The sequence below is a fragment of the Capricornis sumatraensis genome, chromosome 7, assembly GCF_032405125.1.
Source record: "Capricornis sumatraensis isolate serow.1 chromosome 7, serow.2, whole genome shotgun sequence".
NCBI classification, from domain to species: Eukaryota; Metazoa; Chordata; class Mammalia; order Artiodactyla; family Bovidae; genus Capricornis; species Capricornis sumatraensis.
Genome location: NC_091075.1, coordinates 69,935,531 through 69,956,958, shown reverse-complemented (window position 1 = coordinate 69,956,958; position 21,428 = coordinate 69,935,531). Strand labels below are relative to the sequence as shown.

The window sequence follows — 21,428 nt, the reverse complement described above, 5'->3', positions numbered from 1 at the left end:
ACACTTCAAAAAATTTCCTGTTAGGCAATTCAGTAATTCATTACCTCAATTTAAATACAGAAACATTTCTGGGGGGGTATATATCACATTAATAATCCCAACAAAATATCTCCACTATCTTAAATTTGGTTATGCAAATAAAACAGAAGCCACATCAAACAAAAATATTTTAAGATGTTACAGAAAAACCCATACGAACTTTATGGCTAACCCAATAATACCACAGGAGGAATATCTCCTCAATAAATTATTAACTACTAAATTAAGTTACTTCTGTCTTGTTGGGAAGTTTATTCCCACTGTTGAATAGCCTTTAAAAATAAAATGAATATAAAAGCAATTTGTGTCTTCTCACTTTTTGAATACATATTGCTAGTAACAACAAAAAACTATGAAATAATGAGTTTTAAACATAGGCTTTCCTAAGTTTGGATTTTAGAAGAAATAAAACAATACTGACTATATAGTGAAAGTGAAATTGCTCAGTTGTGTCTGACTCTTTGCAACCCCATGGACTGTAGCCTACCAGGCTCCTCTGTCCATGGGATTTTCCAGGCAAGAATATTGGAGTGGGTTGCCATTTCCTTCTCCAGGAGATCTTCCCGACCCAAAGACTGAACCCAGGCCTCCCACATTGTAGGCAGAAGCTTTAGCTTTACCGTCTGAGCCACCAGGGAAGTCCATTGACTATTTAGGCCGTATTCAAGTCAAACATGCAAGAATTCTAAAAAAAAAAACAAAAAATGTTCCCCCCACTCCCATATTCTGGGCCAAAGAGAATACTTCTGCTAGAAAAAGGTAAAACATCTGTGCTACGCATATAAAATATAAAAGTAGTATGAAAAATCTCAAGTGCAATTATATGTAAGAAAAATTAATACTTAAAATATTTTGGGGGGCACTTTCCTTGTGGTCCAGTGGTTAAGAAGCCACCTCGCAATGCAGGGTACTCAGGTTTGATCCCTGGTCTGGGAAGATTTCACATGCTGCGGAGCAACTAAGCCCACACGCCACAACTACTGAGCCCACATACAACAACTGGAGAATCTGTGTGCCGCAACGAGAGATCCCACATGATTCAAGAAGGATCCCGTGTGCTGCAACTGAGACCCAACGCAGCCAGCCAAATAAATACATATATAAAAGTATTTTTTTCTTTCCTCTACTCTATTCTAAAATCTACCATTTATTCATGTTTATGACCATTACCGAAGTATGACGTAGAATACATACACAGATGTGACATGGTACTTTTTCTCAACAGGCCTATCTCTAAGTAGTGCAGGGAGAAAAAACAATGATTTCAAGGCAAAATGAAATGAGTAGTATTAAAAAAGCGCAAAGAGGCTAATGGAAATGAGGAGATGGGAGTAATTCATTACAACCAACAGAAAATAGGTAAGGCTTTTTGGAAGAAGAGGCAGTGGAGCAATCTTAAATGGATGAGTAGTAATTTGATAGGACCCTAGTACTGAGCAAAGTATATGGTTTCATCTGTGTTTATAACAAACTAAAGCTGTGTCGTGAAAATGCATATTGTGTTTAAGGAATAACAGTGAGTAATCTAGAAAGGTAAAGTACACGGTGAGGGACAAAACAAGAAAAACCAGCTGGGGCCAGGTCACAGGAGGCCTGGAACGCCATGCTTAGGAGTTTGAAGTGTGTCCAGTAGCAATTATAACACCATTAGGGACTTTGAGCAAGAGTACTGTGATCTAATCAGCACAGGAAAAATAAATGGTCAAAATCCTAAAGTTAAATGGATTAGACTGAACTCTAAAAAAGGTGACCAAAAAAGGGAAGAAAGGGATAAACATTAAAAACTAGAAAGGATTACTAAAGGAAAAAAAAAATAAGATGGTTCTGAAGTTTCTGGTTTGCTTATAGGCAGAGCACTGGTTTTGAGAGGAGGCAAACATGTTTTCTGTTAAGTTGGATAGTACAGTAAGCTGGTCAGTAGTATAGTTTTACACATATTCACCATGAGACAAGACATCATTAAACATACTGAGTATGAAGCACATAGCCTGATCTCAATATATCAACCTGAGCAGAAATAGGGGTGTTCGTTCCTTCCTCTTCACTCTGATTTCCTTTGAAGCATGTTCTCTATTTGGTTATTTATTTAATTACCATCACTGCAAATTCTCAACTCAAATTTTAATTTTTTTTCTTGAGAAATTTCAATCATACTCACAACATTAGTTATTTTACCCAAATCCCCATTACTTATATCTCTAAGCCTAAGTTTTCATGGGCTTCAGTCTCATATACACTGCCCACTTAATGTCTCCCCTGAAGGTATGGCAAATGTACCCCCAAACCAACTCATTCTTTTCTCATTTTCATTCTCAAAACTAATTCATGTCCAAATCCAAGCTCATTCTTTCTGAGCTAAAACAAATTTTAGCTGCTGTCCTTATCTCAGAACGGTAAAAACATTCACCCTATCACACTAGCTGGAAACACAGAAATCAATGCCGATACTTTCTTCTCCCCCATTTCCTCATATTTGGCTTATTCCTTTTTCCCTTCACACCTTTTCATCTCGACTATGACCCTTTCCCCCAGCGCACACTGCTCAGCTATCATCATCAACCCTCCTCAAAACCATCCTATGTTCACTTTTGGCCTTCTCCACTCTAATATAGTCTGGGATGACAAAATGTTCTAGAGATAGAGGCGACGGCACTGTGAATGTACTTAATGCCACTGAACTGTACATTTAAAAATAGTTAAAGGGGGGAATTTTATGTTAAATAAGTCTTACCACCAAAAAAAAAAAAAAAAAAAGATGGGCAGAGAACAGAGAAGGGAGAACCTTAAAGACTGAAAAGAAAACTAGGGAGTGTTTAAGACAGGGTAAAAAAGATAATGCATTATCATTAAAAAATAAAAAAACAAGAAAAGAATGTCTTGGGAACACATGGTAGTTCACTCAAGAGAAGCTGAGTGTGAAGGAGCAGAAACTGTTGTTCTGGAATACAACAGCTAAGTTTCTAGGAAGATGTGCCTTATCAAAAAATACATTAAAAAAAAATCTTTCCTCCAACCTGGGAAAAGAGAGGTTTAGGACTATAAGCTTCAAACTTGAAACAGCCAAATTACTATTCCTTTAAATATACACAGTTATAGCTACTGCTCTCTGCACACAGCTGTAAGATCTAAGCACTGTTACGCAGATCCAGTACTTGATTACACCTAGTTTCAGTTCAAGAGTAACATCTTCTCTTACATGCTCCTACTATCTTTAATAATTTTGTCATAATAAAGCAAAAAGCTAGTCACTCCAATTGCTACTTCTGAAGTGTAACCGCTTTGGTGTTCTCCACTATGTCTATCCCATACATTATTTTCTTATAATAACCATTGCTTACTACAGACAAACTACACTTTACTATATGCCAGTTTAACTGTGTACATTCCCCATGCCTCCCCTGACCACTTGCAGCTTACACCCTGAAAAAAAGAGCATGTACTTCAACAATAAAGCCAAAAAAAGTACTCTTACGGACATAGCTGCTAAGCAAACACAAAGTGAAAAACAAAAACCTATTCCAAATTAGTAATCATGCATCAATCTTTTACTACATGAGTTTTCCTGAAAACTATTACTTTTTTTGGTCTTCTGTTTTTGTTTTTTTGGCCATGCCATGTGAATTGCAGGATCTCAGTTTCCTGAACGGGAACTGAGCCCAGGCACCAGCAGCGAAAGCACTGAGGATTGACCACTAGACATCCAGCGAATTCCTGGAAACTGATATTCTTAACAGAATGACAGTAATTCCAAGAGAGAGTCAATAATATTTTTCCTATATTTCCAACACACCAGTATGCTACATTAAATGCCATAAATAGTGACACATGTATTTTATTAGCTTTGTGAATGCTATTAAACAACAGGGCATAAAAGCAATTTAAAACCGAAAATGCCAAATAAAAAAACAAAGCAAACAAAAAGACAATAGGCATGAATGCATTTACTAATCACTACCATGAGCCAGAAAAACATGCAAGGCTCTTTCATAAACATTATCATTTAATCCTTAAATAACACTTAAAAGGTTTCATCATCCTTATAAGAAAACTGAGCTCAAAGGAGTTAAGTTAACTCACAGGGTCACAAGCAACCAAGTGACAGAGTGAGAAGGAGGTCTCTAAGGTTCTCCCTCTGATTCTTTCTATCACATCAGAATTTCCCTGAGGCTGGTGAGATGATTTCAGATGATACCAGGCAAAACATTTTTTAAAATAACCATTTGTTTTAGCTTACATTAGAAAAAAAAACTTGCCATAAAATCCATTATTTCACAGATATTTTTTAGCATGAAGCTAAATAAAAAAGAGATTTTTTTTAAAAAGAACTTATTAAGTAAATAACAGAACAGGGTTATGTGCATATGGCAAAACCTCACAACAGCATGCACAATGTGATCTGAAAAACACCACCAAGCAAGGAACTGCCTTCCTAAAAATATACCATTCAACATTTATCTGTTTTTTGATTAAAGAAAGCAAAGGGGTGAATTTACAAGAAAAATTACAGACATACCTGACATAGTTTGATCAAGTTTGTGGATAAGAGACTTTTTAGCACATTCAACATCAGGACTTGGGTAATCCAAAACTTGCCTGCACCAAACTAAAGGACTAACCGATTTCTGCATTGGTGTAAGTTTTTTCTTTGGTGATGAATATAGCCTAGGAGAAAACAAAAAACAAAAAAGACTAATGTTAGTTACTAAACACAAGGTTATAAAATAAGGGATCTTTTGAACAGATTTAAATTAGGGGATGAGAAGTAAAAAATGATGGAGTATTTTTAAATCACCCACATCTACTTTCTACACAGGAAGAAAATATTATAACCATCAAATCTCAACTATTAAGTGAACTCAAAGGAGGCCAACTGTCCAGTCCTAAAGTGTGTCTTATTTTTCTTTTACTCTCATTCAAAAACTATGAGGAAACATGTTTTTACATTAGTTTATTCTGTTCTCGTAGTTCTTAACTCCCTAACATAATCATATCATTTGGTCTTGTCTAGAAGGCAGATAAATACCTTCCTTGCTTTCCAATTCCCAGTTCCCTTCCTACCACAAACCACACGAAAATTTATCATTAGCAATTCATTCCTTTTACTTAAGCAGCAGCCCTCTGTAGCCCTCTTTTCAAATGATGGTACATTAGAAAAAAGCAATAATGAAAAAAATCCTTAATAACAATATGATCCAATTTACTACATTACTTCAGTTTCAGTAAGGCAGAAAGAAGACATATTTTATAAGTTCCTGGAGAAGGTATATAAAAACAAAAAGGTTCGAGAAGACAGGAGACTTTAATTTCCTAAGTAAGTAAATAAGTGTTAGTCGTTCAGTCGTGCCCAACTCTTTGGGACCCCATGGACTACGGCCCACCAGGCTCCTCTGTCCATGAGATTTTCCAGGCAAGGATACTGGAGTGGGTTGCCATTTCCTTCTCCAGGGGATCTTCCCGACCCAGGGATTGAACCCAGGTCTCCTGCACTGCAGGCAGATTCTTTACCGACTGAGCTACAAGGGAAGCCTACTTGATTGGTTTTTCCTCGAATGAGTTCAGATCATATCAACTGATGTTCATTTCAAATGTGACTCTACAGGAAAAATGTGAAGTTAACTGGACTCTAACCAGAGTGGTTTCCAAATTAAGACACTTTAGGTGAAATTTATGATGTAAACAAAATTATTATATTTCCAATGGATGTGATGTAAAATCAGCTCCTTTCTTGGGTCCTACTGACACACGGAGGATGGGGAAAGGGAGACAGAGGGCCCCATCTCCCACTGCTTCCTTGTCTTGTTGATGCTGTATAGAGGTGGAAGTTCAGCTCTCTCACTGGGCCTCTATGACTTAATTTTAACAGAAACAGGGTAATGAAGTAATACTTTTCAAGTTTTATTGACAAGTGAAAACTTGATAATCTCAACTACTGTAAATTATATTAGCCATCAATAAATTGGCTGTGTCCATCAGAACGCAGTCCCCCTTGATTAAACTATGTATTATTTTTTTAATTTTTATTTTTACTTTATTTTGCTTTACAATACTGTATTGGTTTTGCCATACATTGACATGAACCAGCCACGGGTGTACATGAGTTCCCAATCCTGAACCCCCCCGCCCACCTCCCAACCCATATCATCTCTCTGGATCATCCCCGTGTAAACTATGTAAGAAATTCAGAAGTATCAGAGTGAAAAAAATGTTTTCAGTATGCAAACAGTTATTTTAAAGAAGTCTATGTATGTGTAAGAGATGAGCAAAGGAGATAACACGTATAATTACTGCAAGCACTTTTGTTTGGGGTTTTCTTTAAAATTTAGGGTTGGGGAAACACTTGGTTTTGCTAAAGAGGCATTCAGTTACATGCTACATAAAATACAGCTTATATGTCCTCTGGCAGGTTTAAAAGTACTGTGAAATGTCAATCAAAGGTTCCCTGACTAAAAAATAATTTGGTGCCAATATCATATGGGCCAAAGTGTTTTATTTTTAGGGATCATTTTAGTGATGGGACACTGAAATAAGAGAACAGAGTGGCAGAAAATAGTTTGCACACACAAGGGTTACTGAATCAGTGTCCCCCTTTTCATCACTCGAGGAATAGACAGTTTGCTACATTACCTTTTATCTGTTACCAGAAGGCAAGAGCATTCTCTATTGCCACTAAGGGGATTAAATATAGGATCTGTAGGGAGAGAAGTAGTTTATACATGTAGCATCAGCAGGACTTGGTGACAGATTAATGATGAGGGTAGGAAATAAAAAAGATGGAGAAATCCAAAACTGTTCTACAGTTTTTAGCTTTTTGTGACTGAAAGTATTACAGTGCCACTAACAAAAACAGGAAAGCTACCATTCGTGTGGTATAGGGGAGATCATGTTTTAATAGATTCTGAATTATTGACGCTTTATTCATTTAGTTTATAGTAGTTTCTATATTTTTAAGATGCTAAAAGTACCTTACAACTTTTTTTAAAAGTACAACTTTTTCAAGATATAATTTACATACCACAAAATCAACCTGTGTAATCTCTGTACTATAGAACCGATTGTATAATTTGATAAATTTAGTATTTAGTTATTCCAACCACCATCACCATGTAATTTTAGAATTAATTTATATCACCCTAAAAAGAAACCCCTTTTCTGTTTCTACCTTGAGCCCTAGGCATTAACTAATGTGCTTTCAGCTCCATGTCCTTTTCTAGACATTTCATATAAATGAAATCATTCAATGTTTTGTGTGTATGGCTTCCTTCATGTGAATTACCAAAGTCTGAAAGAAAGAGTGAGCACTGCTAAAAACCAAAGTCTGAAAGAAAGAGAGAGCACTGCTACCAATACTAAAAGAACTGTAAGGAATATCACAAAAAATGTTATGCCAACAAAGGAGGTATGACAGATAAATTTCTAGAAAGATACAAGTTATCAACTGGGACTCAAGAAAAAATTGAGACTCTGAAGAGATTATAAAAAGAAATTGAATTAGTAATGAGGAATCTCCCTGCAAAGAAAAGTCCAGGCCCGATGCCTTCACTTATTTAATTTTATCAATACTAAGGAAAAATGCCAATCCTATACAAAATCTTTCAGAAAACAGATCTAACAGTGAAAGACTGAATGCTTCTCTGAAGACTGGGAACACAGTTAAGGATGTACAGTATTATCATCTCTATCCAGTGCGGTACTGGAGTATCTAGCCAGTGCAATATGGCAAGAAAAAGAAATTCAAGGCATCCATATGGGAAAGAAAAAGTAAAACTGTCTTTATTCACAGACAATATGATCCTGTACGTAAAAAATCCTTTGTAGAATCTACTGAAAGCAAACAAAATCAACTAGATTTAGCAAGGTCATAGGATATAAAATCAACAGCTCTCCCTCCACAAAAAATTGTACTTCTATGTATCGAAGAATTCAACAAGAAATAAAAATTCCATTCACAACAGCATCAAAAAGAATACTTAGGAATAAATTTAACAAATGAACTGCAAGAGTTGTACACTGAAAACAATAAAACATTGCTGAGAGAAACTAAAGAAGCCCTAAATAAATGGGACAGATGCATCATCATGTTCACAGACTCAACATTAACATGTCAATTCTTCCAAACTGATCAACAGAATACAACCCCTAAAATATATCATCAGACATTTTTATAGAAATGGACAGCCTGATTCTAAAAGTTACATGAAAATGTAAAGATACAGAATGGCCAAAAGGATTCTGAAAAAGAAAAGTCCTTTTTTTAAAAAAAATTTCAAAATCTCTGATCTTGCTCCCTTCCAATTCATTCCATATACTGCAGGTGAACTGTTTTCTAAAATATGAATCTGACTATTAATACTACTCTACTAAAAATTCTATGCCAGTTTTTTAAAATATCTATCTATAGGCTGCACTGGGTCTTTTTTGCTGTGCATGCACATTCTCTAGTTGCAGTGAGTGGGAGTTTCTCTGAGTTGTGGTGCAAGGACTTTCTCTGTGGTGGTTTCTCTTACTTTGGAGCATGGGTTCTAGGAGCATGGACTTCAGTAGTTGCGGTTCATGGGCTCAGTTGCTCGGCAGCATGTGGGATCCTCCTGGACCAGGTATCAAGCCCGTGTCCCATGCACTGGCAGGCAGATTCCTAACCCCTGGACCACCAGGGAAGTCACTATGCCAGTTTCCTTTTGCCTTACAGTCTTTTCCAAAACACAGCTCCCATGACCCTTGAGACACAGCAATGATCTAACTGTTGTAGTACTTTTTTTTTTCAGCTACATTTCTCACCCTCCTCCATCATCCAATCTCAATAACTGCCATATGGTACTAATTTCTAGTCTTGAAAGCCCAATACTTTTGCTTCTAGGTCACCTGTATATGCTGTTCCCCTTGCTCAATTCCACTTTGGGCTTACTTTACCCTTCCCTTGTCCAACTTCAGCCAGCCCACTACTACTTTCTACTGAATCTCAGCTTAATCGTCACTTCTTAAAGGGAACCTTCCTTAAGTTTCTTTCATAAGACTATATTAGGTGCCCCTCTATGTACTACACAGTGAAGAAAGGTGTTTTAACAAAGCATCTTTGCATCTACTTAGACATGGCTCACCAAAAAGAAAATTCCACCTCTAACCTTCTTTGAATTACAAGAAACTTACTTCATTCATTTTTATCCTGTCTCAAGTTTCTGAGTTGGTATTTCTAAGTTGAAGAGAGACCTGTAAAAAACTGTTAGCAGCAATAAAAACATTAAACATGGATAAACCTCAGAAATACTAAACTAAGCTAAAGAAGTCAGCCACAAAAGACCACAAACTGCATGACACCATTCATATGGAATGTCTAAAATAGGCAAAAGTATGAGATGGAAAATAGATTAGAGGTTGCCTAGGGATAGGAGAGAGGGTGGGGAAAGAGAAATGGGTAATGACTGCTAATGGGTATAAGAATTCTTTGGGGAATACTGAAAATATTCTAATCCAAGATTATGGCCATGGTTGTACTATTCTGCAAACATACTGGAAATAATACTACAAACAGGTGAATTTTATGTAAATTCTATCTTAGTAAAAGTATTAAAAAATCTGTTAGAAATAACTGGCCTTTCAAGATACTGCATTTTCCCTTAGAGTAATCAATACAAAGGAATTAAACACCATTAAATGTAATTTATGTATATTGCTAAAAGAGCTCTAATAAAGATAAAAGAATATGAATACTAACAATATAAATATTAAGAAACTGATCATTACAAATCATATTTTGACCCATATATCACACATGCCTGTATACTATGACTTGTGATTTTTTAAAAAAATCTAAGAATATAACTATTTTGGAAGAGTAAAAATTTTAGTAATATATTTAAAAATATATATTATGGTCACTATACAAAATATATCTACATGACCCAGATAACCATGAGGCTGTGATCACTCACCTAGAGCCAGACATCCTGGAATGCAAAGTCAACTGGCTTGGAAGCATCACTACGAACAAAAAGAATGGAGGTGATGGAATTACACCTGAGCTATTTCAAATCCTAAAAGATGATGCTCTGAAAGTGCTGCACTCAATATGCCAACAAATCTGGAAAACTCAACAGTGGCCACGGGACTGGAAAAGGTCAGTTTTCATTCCAATCCCAAAGAAGGCAATCCCAAAGAATGCTCAAACTACCACACAGTTACACTCATCTCATACGCTAGTGAAGTAATGCTTGAAATTCTCTAAGGAAGGATTCACCAGTACATGAACCGAGAACTTCCGGATGTTCCAGATGGATTTAGAAAAGGCAGAGGAACCAGAGAACTAAACGCCAACATCCACTGGATCATCAAAAAAAACAAGAGTTCCAGAAAAACAGCTACTTCTGCTTTACTGACTATGCCAAAGCCTTTGACTGTGTGGATCACAATAAACTGTGGAAAATTCTGAAAGAGATGGGAATACCAGACCACCTTACCTGCCTCCTCAGAAATCTGTATGCAGGTCAAGAAGCAACAGCTAGAAGTGGATGTGGAACAGACTGGTTCCAAATAGGAAAAGGAGTACGTCAAGGCTGTATACTGTTACTCTGATTATTTAACTAATATGCATCATGAGAAATGCTGGGCAGAATAAAGCACAAGCTGGAATCAAGACTGCCGGGAGAAAAATTCAATAACCTCAGATATGCAGATGATACCAAACTTATGGCAGAAAGCAAAGAGAACTAAAGAGCCTCTTGATGAAAGTGAAAGAGGAGAGTGAAAAAACTGGCTTAAAATTAAAAAGTTGGCTTAAATTTAAAACTAGTTTTCCAAAACTTAAGAAAAAAAAGTTTTTACAACATTCAGAAAACTAAGATCATGGAATTCGGTCCCATCACTTCATAGCAAATAGATGGAGAAACAATGGAAACAGTGAGAGACTATTTATTTTCAGTCAGATCAGTCGCTCAGTCATGTCCACTCTTTGTGACCCCATGAACTGCAGCACCCCAGGCCTCCCTGTCCGTCACCATCTCCCGGAGTTCAATAAAACTCACGTCCATCGAGTCGGTGATGCCATCCAGCCATTTCATCCTCTGTCGTACCCTTTTCCTCCTGTCCCCAATCCCTCCCAGCATCAGAGTCTTTTCCAATGAGTTAACTCTTCGCATGAGGTGGCCAAAGTACTGGAGTTTCAGCTTTAGCATCATTCCTTCCAAAGAACACTCGGGGCTGATCTCCTTTAGAATGGACTGGTTGAATCTCCTTGCAGTCCAAGGGACTCTCAAGAGTCTTCTCCAACACCACAGTTCAAAAGCATCAATTCTTTGGCACTCAGCTTTCTTCACAGTCCAACTCTCACATCCATACATGACCAGTGGAAAAACCATAGCCTTGACTGGACAGACCTTTGTTGGAAAAGTAATGTCTCTGCTTTTCAATATGCTATCTAGGTTGGTCATAACTTTCTTTCCAAGGAGTAAGCGTATTTAATTTCATGGCTGCAGTCACCATCGGCACTGATTTTGGAGCACAAAAAAATAAAGTCTGACACTGTTTCCACTGTTTCCCCATCTATTTGCCATGAAGTGATGGGACCAGATGCCATGATCTTCGTTTTCTGAATGTTGAGCTTTAAGCCAACTTTTTCACTCTCCTCTTTCACTTTCATCAAGAGGCTTTTCAGTTCCTCTTCACTTTCTGCCATAAGGGTGGTGTCATCTGCATATCTGACGTTACTGATATTTCTCCCGGCAATCTTGATTCCAGCTTGTGCTGCTTCCAGCCCAGAGTTTCTCATGATGTACTCTGCATAGAAGTTAAATAAGCAGGATGACAATATACAGCCTTGACGTACTCCTTTTCCTATTTGGAACCAGTCTCTTGTTCCATGTCCAGTTCTAACTGTTGCTTCCTGACCTGCATACAGATTTCTCAAGAGGCAGGTCAGGTGGTCTGGTATTTCCATCTCTTTCAGAATTTTCCACAGTTTATTGTGATCCACACAGTCAAACGCTTTGGCATAGTCAATAAAGCAGAAATAGATGTTTTTCTGGAACTCTCTTGCTTTTTCCATGATCCAGCGGATGTTGGCAATTTGATCTCTGGTTCCTCTGCCTTTTCTAAAACCAGCTTGAACATCTGGAAGTTCACAGTTCACGTATTGCTGAAGCCTGGCTTGGAGAATTTTGAGCATTACTTTACTAGCGTGTGAGATGAGTGCAATTGTGCGGTAGTTTGAGCATTCTTTGGCATTGCCTTTCTTTGGGATTGGAATGAAAACGGACCTTTTCCAGTCCTGTGGCCACTGCTGAGTTTTCCAAATTTGCTGGCATATTGAGTGCAGCACTTTCACAGCATCATCTTTCAGGATTTGAAACAGCTCAACTGGAATTCTATCACCTCCACTAGCTTTGTTCCTAGTGATGCTTTCTAAGGTTCACTTGACTTCACATTCCAGGATGTCTGGCTCTAGGTGAGTGATCATACCATCATGATTATCTTCGTCGTGAAGATCTTTTTTTGTACAGTTCTTCTGTGTATTCTTGCCACCTCTTCTTAATATCTTCTGCTTCTGTTAGGTCCATACCATTTCTGTCTTTTATCGAGCCCATCTTTGCATGAAATGTTCCCTTGGTATCTCTAATTTTCTTGAAGAGATCTCTAGTCTTTTCTATTCTGTGGTTTTCCTCTATTTCTTTGCATTGATCGCTGAGGAAGGCTTTCTTATCTCTTCTTGCTATTCTTTGGAACTCTGCATTCAGACGCTTCAGTTCAGTTCAGTTCAGTCACTCAGTGTCTGACTCTTTGCGACCCCATGAATTGCAGCACGCCAGACCTCCTTGTCCATCACCATCTCCTGGAGTTCATTCAAACTCACGTCCATCGAGTCAGTGATGCCATCCAGCCTTCTCATCCTCTGTCATCCCCTTCTCCTCCTGCCCCCAATCCCTCCCAGCATCAGAGTCTTTTCCAATGAGTCAACTCTCCACATCAGGTGGCCAAAGTACTGGAGTTTCCTTCCAAAGAACACCCAGGGCTGATCTTCTTTAGGATGGACTGGCTGGATCTCCTTGCAGTCCAAGGGACTCTCAAGAGTCTTCTCCTATACCACAATTTAAAAGCATCAATTCTTCGGCGCTCAGCTTTCTTCACAGTCCAACTCTCGCATTCATACATGAAAACTGGAAAAATCATAGACTTGACTAAACAGACCTTTATTGGCAAAGTAATGTCTCTGCTTCTCAATATGCTATCTAGGTTGGTCATAACTTTTCTTCCAAGGAGTAAGCGTCTTTTAATTTCATGGCTGCAGTCACCATCTGCAGTGATTTTGGAGCCCCAAAAAATAAAGTCTGACACTGTTTCCACTGTTTCCCCATCTATTTGCCATGAAGTGATGGGACCAGATGCCATGATCTTCGTTTTCTGAATGTTGAGCTTTAAGCCAACTTTTCCACTCTCCACTTTCACTTTCATCAAGAGGCTTTTTCCTCTTCACTTTCTGCCCTAAGTAAGGGTGGTGTCATCTGCATATCTGAAGTTATTGATATTTCTCCTGGCAATCTTGATTCCAGCTTGTGCTTCTTCCAGCCCTCTTTCCTTTTCACTTCTCTTCTTTCACAGCTATTTGTACGACCTCCCCAGACAGCCATTTTACTTTTTTGCATTTCTTTTCCACGGGGATGTTGGTAGGCTCCAAAATCACTGCAGACGGTTACTGCAGCCATAAAATTAAAAGATGCCTGCTCCCTGAAGAACAGCTATGACCAAACTAGACAGCATATTAAAAAGCAGAGACATTACTTTGCCAACATAGGTTCGTCTAGTTAAAGCTATGGTTTTTCCAGTATTCATGTACGTATGAGAGAGCTGAACTATGAAGAAAGCTGAGCGCCGAAGAATTGATGCTTTTGAACTGTGGAGTTGAAGACTGTTGAGAGTCCCTAGGACTGCAAGGAGATCCAACCAGTCAATCCTAAAGGAAATCAGTCCTGAATATTCATTTGAAGGACTAATTCTGAAGCTGAAACTCCAATACTTTGGCCACCTGATGCGAAGAACTGACTCACTGGAAAAGACCCTGATGCTGGGAAAGATTGAAGGTGGGCGGAGAAGGGGACAACAGAGGATGAGATGGTTGGATTGCATCACTGACGCAATGGACATGAGTTTGAGTAGGCTCCAGGAATTGGTGATGGACAAGGAAGCCTGGTGTGCTGCAGTCCTTGGGGTCACAAACAGTCGGACACGACTGAGCGACTGAACTGAACTGACTGTGGACAGTGACTGCAGCCAAGAAATTAAAAGACACTTGCTCCTTGGAAGAAAAGCTATTACAAATCCAGACAGCATATGAAAAAGGAGACATTAGTTAGCCAGGAAGGTCTGTATAGTCAAAGCTATGGTATTTCCAGTAGTCATGTACAACTGTCAGAGTTGGACCATGAAGAAGGCTGAGTGCCAAATAATTGATGCTTTCAAACTGTGGTGCTGGAGAAGACTCTTGAGAGTACCTTGGACAGCAAAGAGATCAAACTAGTGAATCCTAAAGGAAATCAACCCTGAATTTAGTCATTGGAAGGACTGATGCTGAAGCTCCAACACTTTGGCCACCTGATGCTAAGAGCCGACTCACTGGAAAGTCCCTGATGCTGGGAAATAGTGAAGGCAGGAGGAGAAGGGGACGTCAGAGGATGAGATGGTTGGATGGCTTCGCTGACTCAATGGACATGAGTTTGAGCAACTCTGGGAGATGGTGCAGGACAGGGAAGCCTGGGGTGCTTCATGCAGTCCATGGAGTCTCAAACAGTCAAACGTGACTTAACGACTGAACAACAAGAAGTGATAATAATCTTCCCCCTACCAATTCTGTCCTCTGAAGTTATTAATATTTATAGTTTGCATAGGTTTCTCCTGAGGTTTCTATACATACACATAGAAGACACATAATTAAAAGATGGGGGTAGATGGGAGACTGGAGATACTTTGCTGAATTTAAGATAACCACAATAATCACTTTTCATGTTGCACTCAGCTGAAAGTAGGCTAATAAAGTTAAGATTTAACTTAAAGTAAAAATAAAAGCTGTATTAAAATTATTACTGAGAAACTTCTGCAGATTGGTGTGAAAACTTTTACAAGCTAAGGAAAATCAGATTTGAATACCTCAAAATCATCCTTCTCTATTTACTGAGTAAGGCATACTGAAAGCAAAAGATTGGAGCCTCTGTCTTCACAAAGCTCAATATATATTCCCTGCAATAGTAATGACATTTCCAGACTATTAAGTATTTGATCCTGAATAAAGTGTTAGTTGCTCAGTCATGCCCAACTCTTTTTGACCCCATGGACTGTAGCCCGCCAGGCTACTTTGTCCATGGAATTTCCCAGGCAAGAAACACTGGAGCAGGCTACCATTTCCTTTTCCAGGAGGCCTTCCTGACCCAAGGATCGAACCTGCATCTCCTGCGTCTCCTGGATTGGCAGGTATATTCTTTACCACTGTGCCATGTGGGAAGCCCAAGATTTTTTGTCCTACCACATCTAAATATAATTTAATAAACTATTAGGATTGTGTTGCTGTTGTTTAGTTGCTTAGTCATGTCTGACTCTTTTGCAACCACATGGACTGTAACCTGCTAGGCTCCTCTGTCCAGGGGATTTCCCAGGCAAGAATACTGAAGCGGGTTGCCATTTCCTTCTTCAGGGGATCTTCCCAACCCAGGGACTGAATTCACATATCCTGCAATGGCAGGTGAATTCTTTACCACCAAGCCACCCCAAAAGCACAGCTCTTATGAGATAGGTACTATTATAATCCCTGTTTAATAAATGAGGTCACTGAAGCACAGTGAGATGAATGACTTGCCCAAGGTGACATAGCTGTTAAGTGGCAAAACCATGAGTGCTTGAGAACAACTGCTCTTAACTATCATATTTTTCCAACTAATACCATTACTTTAAAAAAATGCAAAAGATACTTGTAAAGACTTCTATATAGCAATCATCCTAATGGCCTTCTGCTGTTTCCTGCTTTCTTCTAAGCCCTATGAACCACAAAATATAAAGCTGTAATTGATCCTACTATTACAAGGGATAAAAATCACAATGCAACTGAAGAAAGAATCTTCAGTTTATATGTAATTATGCAATTGAAGAAAAGTATCTTCAGTTTATATGCAATAAAAGTCTTTTTGAAATTTCAGTAAATAACAGTGGTAATTATTTGCAAGGCAAATTCATTAATAAAGTCTTAGAACAGTTTAGAAGCCCCAAAATGACATCAGCTGCAGGGCAGAATACAGATATAAATTGCTAGTATGTCAGCAAAACACAACAAGGTGAGTCAAAAAATGGCAGAGCAGGTAGCACAGACTGAAGAAAGGTTTAAAGCAGTGAATCTCAAACTGCTGGACAGTGACATGCTGTGCTTTCATTTTCATTTCATGAGTCTCTTGATTCTCATTTTGCTGTGGTATGAGTTTTTTAAGAAAATAAAAACAATTTTGATATTCCTTGGGATGACACAAAACTAGGCTGGAAATTACTTCTTTAAAAAGGCAAACATCTAGTGTTGAGGCATAATCATGTACTGCTGGAAAACAATAGTAACCGTGAGATCAACTGGGAGTGTAGCAATCAGAAAATGAGTTGTTTCTTTTTGAGAAAAGACATCAGGAAGACTGGAAGTCTCAAACTATACCAGATGCTGCAAACTGTAGCAAAAGCATGTATCACATCTATATATTTCATGAAATGTGTGTGTGGTTCATATTGATTCTCTTCAGAGTATTTTGCTTGTCAACAGCTAATTTTATCTGTGAAAGGCCTTAAACAAGACTTCAGGTGTTTAAGAAACCATGGTTCTTACGGCTAAAAAGTTAACTTTTAGCAAACTATATGTCCTTCAAATCCTAAATAATAATAATGTATGTGTGTGTGTGTCAGTTGCTCAGTCGTGTCCGACTCTTTGCAACCCCATGGACTATAGCCCACCAGGCTCCTCTGTCCATGGGATTCTCCAGGCAAGAATACTGGAGTGGGTTGCCATTTTCTTCTCCAGGGGATCTTCCCAACCCAGGGATTGAACCCAGGTCTCCTGCATTGCAGGCAAATTCTTTACCATCTAAGCCACCAGGGAAGCCCAATAATAATGTATACTGACTTTTAATGGTTTGTCAACCAAGCTTAGGTTTTTAAAATTAATATATATTTTTCTTAGTGTTGGGAAGGTTTCTGCAAAACTATCTGATAAAAGATGTGAAAGCAGCAAGTTAGAATTTACTAAACACTGGTAACAAAGATTCATCAACATAATAAACGCCAAACTGTCTGCTCAGAGAATCTCCTATTTGCAGTATTCCTACAGGTTCTGAAATTATATTTTTGGATTATTGTAAAATTAGAATATTTTGTCCACTTTGTGAAAACACGAATCAAATAGGAATAGAAGAAATCAAAATACATATATTAAGATAAACATATATTCAAATATAAGGATTTAACCTCAACAATAGACTAGCCTAAAACATTAGGTAATTACAATGCTAATATCTTTATGTTACATGACAGAGCAGGAAGAGTAAGTAATACATTATACTCTGCTTTTAGAACTAAAGTTAACGTTAAGGCCAGTCCAGCCATTCTCTTCTCTTTTACTTTTGAAAAGATAGATATAGAAAGATAGGAATAAGTATGTGAGGGTTCCTTATTATTAAATTGTACTGTATACCAAGATGGTTAGAATGCATAAAATACATTTTAGGGGGATGGGGGAAAGTATTTAACAATGTCCTTGAGAGAAAACCCAATCTAGTCCTCTACTGTTCAAGCCTGCAGTTGTATGTAAACATAAAAGTTATACATATTTAACTCTCTGTCATATACAACTCCAAGCATCTCAGGGCCAGAAATATTCATATCATCTCTTATGGTCCACTCTTAGTCCCAAAGATAACTGCCTGGCACACAGTAGTTTTTCCTAATGTTCAGAATATTACTATTTTATGACTTAGACATGTGTATGAAGCAAAGTTACTAAATCAGATACTTATTCCTGCAATACAGCACTAAATATTTCTGATTAAGGAGACAATGTAAGTATGCTTTAGTGCAATACTTGGGGTGATTTTGCCACTAGGAAACATCTGGCAACGTATGACATTTCTGCCTGGCCAGGGGTGTTGCTAGACATCATATAATACACAGGACAGCCCTCACAACGAAGTATGTGGTCCAAAGTATCAATTCTCTCATATAAGAAAGTAAGATCAAAATGCTATTTTTAAGCAATGTAAATTAACTTTCTTAAAAGCAATGTAGATACAAAACATCTACATTGCTTAAAAATATCATTTTGGTATTACTTTTAAAGGGCTTCCCTGGTGGTTCAGACAGTAAAAAATCTGCCTGCAATGCAGGAGACCTGGATTTGATCACTGGGTTCAGAAGATCCTTGGGAAGGGAGCATGGCAACCAACTTCAGTATTCATGCTTGGAGAATCCCCATGGAGAGGAGTCTGGCAGGCTACAGTCCATGGGGTTGCAAAGAGTCGAACACGACTGAGCAACTAAGCACACAAATATTTTATAAGAGGAATTAAACAAATCTGATCTTGAATCATTTAGCTTGATATAACTGTTTTTTTTTGCAATCAGTCATAAGTGGTTGGGATGAAATGGAAAGACCATCATCATGGACTCAGTACTTTGATTTGAATTCCAGTTTTGCTATGTGTTTCTGGACCCAAGAGGTGGGTAAAGATCAACCTGGCTTTCTAGCACACAAAGATACCTACATCTCCTGTTCCTATCCACATACTACTGCCACACTATTCTTTTCAAAACACCATTTTGTTAAGGATATTCCAAAATTCAGAAACCTCCGTCTAGATTTCAGAGATCATCTACAGTATGGGCTCCAATCCAAAGATTCAACTTTCTTCGGTTCAGTTCAGTCTCTCAGTCGTGACTCTTTGTGATCCCATGGACTGCAGCACGCCAGGCTTCCCTCTCCATCACCAACTCCTGGAGCCTACTCAAACTCATGTCCATCGTGTCGGTGATGCCATCCAACCATCTCATCCTCTGTCGTCCCCTTCTCCTGCCCTCAATCTTTCCCAGCATCAGGGTCTTTTCCAATGAGTCGGTTCTTCACATCAGGTGGCCAAAGTATTGGAGTTTCGGCTTCAGCATCAGTCCTTCCAATGAATATTCAGGACTGATTTCCTTTAGGATTGACTGGTTGGATCTCCTTGCAGTCCAAGGGACTCTCAGGAGTCTTCTCCAACATCACAATTCAAAAACATCAATTCTTCGGTGCTCAACTTTCTTTATAGTCCAACTCTCACATCCATACATGACTACTGGAAAAACCATAGCTTTGACTAGACAGAGCTTTGTTGGTAAAGTAATGTCTCTGCATTTTAATATGCTGTCTAGGTTGGTCACAGCTTTTCTTCCAAGGAACAAGTGTCTTTTAATTTCATAGCTGCAGTCACCACCTGCAGTTATTTTGGAGCCCCAAAAAATAAAGTCTCTCTCTGTTTCCATTGTTTCCCCATCTATCTGCTATGAAGTGATGGGACTGGATGCCATGATCTTAGTTTTCTGTATGTTGAGTTTTAAGCCAACTTTCTTACCTGTTCCCTAACAAACTTCTATCTTCACAGGCTTTGCTTCACCCTACTCAAATGAGTAAAATGAAGAACTGTACAAAAAAAGATCTTCACAACCAAGATAATCATGATGGTATGATCACTCACCTAGAGCCAGACATCCTGGAATATGAAGTCAAGTGAGCCTTAGAAAGTATCACTACGAACAAAGCTAGTGGAGGTGATGGAATTCCAGTTGAGCTATTGCAAATCCTGAAAGATGATGCTGTGAAAGTGCTGCACTCAATATGCCAGCAAATTTGGAAAACTCAGGAGTGGCCACAGCACTGGAAAAAGTCCGTTTGCATTCCAATCCCAAAGGAAGGCAATGCCAAAGAATGCTTAAACTACCGCACAATTGCACTCATCTCACACGCTAGTAAAGTAATGCTCAAAATTCACGAAGCCAGGCTTCAGCAATACGTGAACCGTGAACTTCCAGATGTTCAAGCTGGTTTTAGAAAAGGCAGAGGAACCAGAGATCAAATTGCCAACATCTGCTGGATCATCAAAAAAGCAAGAGAGTTCCAGAGAAACATCTATTTCTGCTTTATTGACTATGCCAAAGCGTTTGACTGTGTGGATCACAATAAACTGTGGAAAATTCTGAAAGAGATGGGAATACCAGACCACCTGACCTGCCTCTTGAGAAACCTATATGCAGGTCAGGAAGCAACAGTTAGAACTGGACATGGAACAACAGACTGGTTCCAAATAGGAAAAGGAGTATGTCAAGGCTGTCTACTGTCACCCTGCTTATTTAACTTCTATGCAGAGTACATCATGAGAAACTCTGGGCTGGAAGCAGCACAAGCTGGAATCAAGATTGCCGGGAGAAATATCAATAACCTCAGATATGCAGATGACACCACCCTTATGGCAGAAAGTGAAGAGGAATAAAAAGGCTCTTGATGAAAGTGAAAGAGGAGAGTGAAAAAGTTGGCTTAAAGCTCAACATTCAGAAAACGAAGATCATGGCATCTGGTCCCATCACTTCATGGCAAATAGATGGGGAAACAGTGGAAACAGTGTCAGACTTTATTTTTTTGTGCTCCAAAATCAGTGCCGATGGTGACTGCAGCCATGAAATTAAATACGCTTACTCTTTGGAAGGAAAGTTATGACCAACCTAGATAGCATATTGAAAAGCAGAGACATTACTTTGCCGTCCGTCTAGTCAAGGCTATAATTTTTCCACTGGTCATGTATGGATGTGAGAGTTGGACTGTGAAGAAAGCTGAGCACCGAAGAATTGATGCTTTTGAACTGTGGTGTTGGAGAAGACTCCTGAGAGTCCCTTGGACTGCAAGGAGATCCAACCAGTCCATTCTGAAGGACATCAGCCCTGGGTGTTCTTTGGAAGGAATGATGCTAACACTGAAGCTCCAGTACTTTGGCCACCTCATGCGAAGAGTTGACTCACTGGAAAAGATTGATGCTGGGAGGGACTGGGGACAGGAGGAGAAAGGGATGACAGAGGATGAGATGGCTGGATGGCATCACTGACTTGATGGACATGAGTTTCAGTGAACTCCGGGAGTTGGTGATGGACAGGGAGGCCTGGCGTGCTGTGATTCATGGGGTCGCAAAGAGTCGGACACAACTGAGTGACTGAACTGAACTCAAATGAGGCACTCATTCTTTTCCCTGCACTTTTTGATTCAGAAAGAACAGCAAGACATACCCTTTGATCTATCTGTACCCATTGTTGGAAGCTGGTAAAGAATCTGCCTGCAATGCGGGAGACCTGGGTTCGATCCCTGGGTTGGGAAG

At 38.8% G+C, this 21,428-nt stretch overlaps 1 protein-coding gene across 1 annotated transcript in view; it reads right to left on the bottom strand.

Annotated features, from left to right (window-relative positions):
• Positions 1 to 21,428, bottom strand: part of SLAIN2 (SLAIN motif family member 2) — a 71,910-nt gene that overhangs the window by 36,501 nt on the left and 13,981 nt on the right. The window contains exon 2 of the mRNA XM_068975388.1: positions 4,553 to 4,701. Within this exon, the coding sequence (XP_068831489.1) occupies positions 4,553 to 4,701 (149 nt within the window). The remainder of the gene's footprint in view (positions 1 to 4,552; positions 4,702 to 21,428) is intronic.